General features: G+C 34.4%; 1 protein-coding gene across 2 annotated transcripts in view; it reads left to right on the top strand.

Annotated features, from left to right (window-relative positions):
- Positions 1-6,000, top strand: part of SRP54 (signal recognition particle 54) — a 33,903-nt gene that overhangs the window by 22,413 nt on the left and 5,490 nt on the right. For both annotated transcript variants that reach the window (XM_006913477.2, XM_025047917.1), the window contains 2 exons: positions 2,522-2,595; positions 2,809-2,917. In XM_006913477.2, coding sequence (XP_006913539.1) covers positions 2,522-2,595; positions 2,809-2,917 — 183 coding nt within the window. The remainder of the gene's footprint in view (positions 1-2,521; positions 2,596-2,808; positions 2,918-6,000) is intronic.

Here is a 6,000-nt window from a genome sequence, read left to right as displayed (position 1 = left end):
TTTTTATACTGCAGTCAAAATGGTCTTTCAAAAATGCAAATCTGATCCCAATACTGCCTTTCTTAAAATCTTTTCAGTGGCTTCTCATTGCCTTTAGAAGGGTTTTCAAAGACTGCCATCTAGCCCACATCTTCCATGTCATTTTTCAACATTGTTTTTAGCCTTGCATGTGCCAGTCATGCTGAATTTCTCTGTTTCTCACATGGACATGGTCGTCTTACCTCTGAGGCTTTACCCTTGCTACTCTTTTTGCCTCTTAGGCAAGTATCCTCTCTTCTTTCTGCTTCCCTCCTCTCCCCAAGCCAAACAGTCTAACTTATACTTCAGGTCTCTCCCTACATGTCCTTCAGACATTTTACTCTGCTATTTCCATTGCACCCTGTACTTGTTTTGTTATTCATCACAATTATTTGTCTTCCCAGCTTGAAGATGAAGGGAGGTTTCATAGCTATGTTTTTCATCGTTTATGTTCACAGTACTTAGCTCATTTTTTTGGCACTCTGTGAGTCTTTAATAAATGTTTATTGATTGAATGAATTTGTCCTTCATTGCTGATTCTTTCCCCTGCCTTCCATTGTCTTAACTAGCCTTAACCGCTGCTTCTACCACCACACAAAACTAGGTTATTTATTTCCAGTCAGTCTACTTTCTTACTCCTGAGTCACTCCTTTTGTCTCTGCATTTTGCTTTTACTCCTAACAATTCACTCATTTTTGAGGTCACCAAATGTGGTGGCTTTTCTTTCTCCTTGATTCCCAGTATTTAACAGTATTATCTGCCTTTTCTGTTTTCAGACTCTTCTCTTGGATTTCATGATGGTGGATTTCCTATATAATCTTAGCTTCAATTGTCACTTTTGTACAGTGGCCAAATTTGTATTTCAGCCTTAATCTTTTCTACCACTATTTAATTCTACATTTCTAGTTGCCTGCTATAATATTTCTTGTAGGATATTGTACTACCACTTCAGATTCAGAATGCCTAAGCAGGGTTTTAGGCACAGTACAGCCTTTAGGGAAACTGGAACTTGATTTGGATAAACTCCAGTTCTGTCCTACTTTTGTGTCTCTTCTCGTGTTTTTAGTAGCAAAAATGCAAAACTTTTACACTTTTGTTTGCCTTCTCTTGGTATAATTGTTTTCCTAACCGATCTTGGTGGCCTACATACTTTTCTCTAAATTCCCTGACTTCACATATCACATTGATATTCTAGTAATTCTGATACATTTCTCTCTACTGTGAATTTCCTTTGTGGTCAGTCCATCTGTGCAGCATCTCCTAACTTTTACATGTCTTCCTGATTTGATGCTCTATAAAAAAAATGCCATTTATGACATTTTTTAGTTGGTCTTCGTTTTCTTATTTTATAATGCATTTCACAATATAATACTAAAAAGAATAGTATGAATTTTTATTATGATAATGCAGTTCTTCCAGTGTATTCTTCTAAAAGTGAGATCATCTTTAGCAGATTTAGTTGCTAAAGCCAGAAGCAATGTCTTTCAATCATCATATTAACTTTATTCTGCTGTCTTCCACTGCAGTCTTTCCTCCCCCTAACATGCAACTGTTTTCTGGTATTTTTTAATAGCATATTTCAAACATGCAGAACAGTATAAAAACAGTATTAAATACCTGCTGACCAGAAAGTTCAGTCAAATCATGTCATTTTCCCAAACCTGCTGTAGTTATTTTTGAGGGACTAAAACACTACAGAAACAATTAAAGTCACCAGTTGTCTTCCTCCAAGATAAGCATTGTCTTAAATTTATTGTCATCCCCATGCATGGGTTTTTTTTTTTAATTGAAGTTAATTTGCATATAATGTGCTCAGATCGTAAGGGTATTATTACTCCATCAGTTTTGACAAATGCGTAATAATCCACACTTCATCATGAAACAGGACACTTATTACTCTAGAAAGTTTGCTTATTTCCCTTCCCAGTAAAGACTTTATATCATAGAAATCCTAGAGTATGTCCTTTTTTACTTGAAATCTGGTTTCTTTGACTCAGCATATTTTTTATATTCCTCCATGTAGTTATAGTAACCTGTAGCCTGTTCTTTCACTGCTGAGTAGTAGTTCATCTTGTCTATTCATTTTCCAGTTCATGAACAGCTAAGCCATTTAAGAAACTCCAAACAATCTTTTAAAGTTGTTTTTGCCATTTTGTGTTCTCACCAACAATATATGAGAGTTCTGCTTGCTCCACATCTTTAACTTTTAGTGTTGTCAGTCTTTTTAATTTTATTCCTCCTAGTGGGTGTAGTTTATCTGCCTTATTTTCAAATTTGTTTATTCCATTTTCTCTGATACTTTAGGATAGGATCTGTCTGTGTATCTGTATATTCACTGCATTCATCCTATGATCTTGCACATAGTAACTGCTCAGTGAATATTTATTGATTGGATATTTTGTAAGTATGCTTCAAGATGAACCCATGATTAAGGAAAAGATTAGTTTTATTAAATGAAATGTATATTCTCTAATATATCTGAATCATTTATATTGTGTTTCAGGTCAGTTTACGTTGCGAGACATGTATGAACAATTTCAAAATATCATGAAAATGGGCCCCTTCAGTCAGATCTTGGTTAGTTAACCTAAAAAGTTTTTTCTAACTTTTTTTGTTTTTCATTAAAATTTCTGAGAATGGATGCACTTGCTTTAATTATTCTTTATATTTGGGTAAAAAGAGATATTTGAAAAATTTAGTGCAATATTAAAGCTAATAGTTAAATGTCAACATTATGAAAAATTAATCTTAAGCTATTGTTGATTTTATGTTTAAATATATCTGTTTTAGGGGATGATACCTGGTTTTGGAACAGATTTTATGAGCAAAGGAAATGAACAGGAGTCAATGGCAAGGCTAAAGAAATTGATGACAATAATGGATAGTATGAATGATCAAGGTAAGATGGTAGATTACTTGACTTGGAGGACAGTGTTCTGAATATCAGCAAGTTAAGAGTGTCACTGTGGTCTCATGGACAAGATGAGGAAAAATTTAGACTGAAAGATTTTTGTTAGATAGATTTGTAGCTCCTTGAAAACTCTTACAGGGTTTCTATTATTAGATCGACTTTATCATTGAGAGAAATGTCTAGTACAGTTTTTCTCCAAGTGAGTCTCATGTAAAGACCATTAGTTCTTCATGATGTTGGTAGAAATAAAAAGGAAGTTCTGTAGTCTAGTTTGGTGGGATACTAGGTTAAAAAACTAAGTTTGTTTATTATAAGTCTCCTCAGAGCTCTAATATGCTACCATGAAGTGGAATCTATAAGAGAGGGATAGTTGAAGCAATGTTTACAAACTCATTTTGCTCTGAAACTGATTATCCATTTTTCAGTCTTCTCAGAAAAAGTATACTGCTCTATCTCTATGATCCTGTGTTATCACTACCTCCTATACTTCCACATCTTTTATCTGGTCCTCATTCCATTAACAGTTCTAGTCCTATGACCCCTTTATCTTTTTACCAGTTTTTTAGCACCTGTTCTTATTCAGTCCAGCAGGTGTGCCAAAAATACCTTTTAGGCCTTCTGCTTCTACCACTTGACCTCTGGCCTTATTTACAAAGAAATACATACAGGCTTTCGGCATTGAATTTTCTCTACCTTTGGCTAACATACCAGTAAGATTGTGATAGCAACAAACTTTTCTTCAAGCCTTTTCAAGGACCTCTCTCTATCAGGAAAATCCTTACCTTTACCTCCAGTTTCTCCTGATAGGCTGACTTCTTTTCCTCATCAGGGTATAAACATTCTTAAATTCACATTTTCTGGGCTTTACTTCTCCCTCATGCATTTACTCTGTGTCTCTTTTTAGTCAAGTTTCTTAAAAGAACATTTTGTATTCTTCTTAAACTATTGAAATCTGACTTTTGGCCCCACCATTACTCTGAAATAGATCATACCAAGATCTCCAATAACTTTCTACTGGTCTTTACAACATTGGATATTAATCACCATTTTTCCTTAGTTTCCATTATGCCATCTCCACACTTTTACCCTTACTTTTCTTGTTAACTTTCACTGGTCTCTCTCAGCTCATCTCTTCAGTGAATATATGCTACAGGGTTCTGTCCTCAGCCATTATTTCTTATCATTCTTCTCATTTTTCATTCTCTTTTCTTTTCCACATCTATGTGTTGTCTACTGCCCGATTGTTCATTTTTTGTAGTCTCTACCTCTTTCCTGAGCTCTAGGCTTTCATAGTAACCTAAATAAGATTGTGTCTTTCTTATTGCTATGTCTTCAACACTAGAAAAAGTTTTGCATGTAGAATTAATATTTGCAACAATATCTAGAGTATTTACTCTGTGCTAGGCACTCTTCTGAACACTTTACATATATTAACTCGCTTAATCTTCACAAAAACTCTAAAGGGACAATTCTGGGGTCAAAATCCATTATTTAGCTTTTACTGATTAGGAAACTGAGATACAGGGAAGTTGGGTAATTAATTCAAGATCATTAGCTAGGGAGTGGTGAGACTGGGCTTTGAACTCATGCATTCTGACTCAAGAGCCTACACTATGGATCACCTTCTCTCTAGGTGCTCACTAAATGGTGGACAGACGTCCCTATTTACATGTTTGAAAGTTTTCTGAGGCACATCACATCCAAAATGTAGTGCTTCTCCCTTGGTGAGTGACACTTCCATCTACCTACTCAGTCATCCAAGCTAGAAACTGGGGTCAACTTAGACTTATATCCTTGCTGCTTTTCTGTCTAGTGGTTCTGTGATTATGGAGATAGAGGTATTGAAATGCCTAACTTTTCTCCTTTCAGTTGTGTCAGTTTTGCTTCATATATTTTGAATCCCTTTGTTGGGTTCATACACATTTAGAATTATGACTTATTAGTAAATTAACCCTTTTATCATTATATATGTAATGGCCTCCTTTGTCTCTGATCTACTTTGTCACATATTAATACAACCACTTAAACTTTTAGTTTTTTTGCATTGTATATCTTTTTACTTTTAGCCTACTGATACCATATTTGAAGTGAGTTTATGTCAATAGCATATAATTGGGTTATGTTTTTTTCTTTTAATACATTCTGGTAATCTCTTAACTGATATATTATTCATATATTAGGATTTAGTTCTACCTAAATTAGGATTTTATTCTGTTTGTTCTCTCTGATTTTTGTTCTTCTTTCTTTTTTCACCTTACCTGTAGATTACTTGACCATTGTTTTAATGTACTTATATTATTTTTTAATAGATCTCTGAATAGTTTTGTTAGTGGTTACTCTGGGTATTACAGTATACATAGGTATTTAACTTAACACAGTCTACTTGTATCAGTGTTTTACCATTTCAAGTGGAATATAGAAACCTTAGAAGTGTGAGTTCTACATTCTAAATATTTCTTATATATTCCCTCTTCCCTTTGCCTCTATATTCCCTACATTAATTCTTCCATTCATCATTTCCTACCTAGATTGCTACAGTAGCCTCATGACGCTTCTCTTTTTCTTTTTTCACTCCTCTTTTCAATCTTTCTTCCTCACTGCCACAAGAATAGTCTTTATAAATGACAGTTCTGAGGTCAAAATCTTTCAATGGCTCTTTATTGTCTTCAGACGAATTCCAAACTCCTAAGCCTGGCATACAAGTTCAGTTATAACCTTGTCCTTACCTACTTTTGCAACTTCTTAAATCTATCAACTCTTATCTATGCTTGGTTCCTGCTATGCAAAACTATTTTAATTTATCATATTACTCCCTGTTCTGCTTCCTAGAATGTTCCTTATTCCTTTCTCTTCTCTACTTAACTCATACTTGTCCTTCAGGACTACTCAGTTAAAGAGAAACACTAGCATGGAGCCTTTCCTGACTTCCTTCTTTAAATTGTCTCCTTCATCTATTTGCTTAACTCTATCATATTGCTTACTGTGATTCGCTATGATTAGCTTATCTTCTTTCTCTCACTCCATTTGAGCTCTTGGAAGGAATATGATAAACGTTTCCTAAATATTTTATA

This window comes from Pteropus alecto, unplaced genomic scaffold, assembly GCF_000325575.1.
Source record: "Pteropus alecto unplaced genomic scaffold, ASM32557v1 scaffold104, whole genome shotgun sequence".
NCBI classification, from domain to species: domain Eukaryota; kingdom Metazoa; phylum Chordata; class Mammalia; order Chiroptera; family Pteropodidae; genus Pteropus; species Pteropus alecto.
The sequence above is the reverse complement of the archived record's forward strand: the minus strand, read 5'-3'. Positions and strand labels throughout refer to the sequence as shown.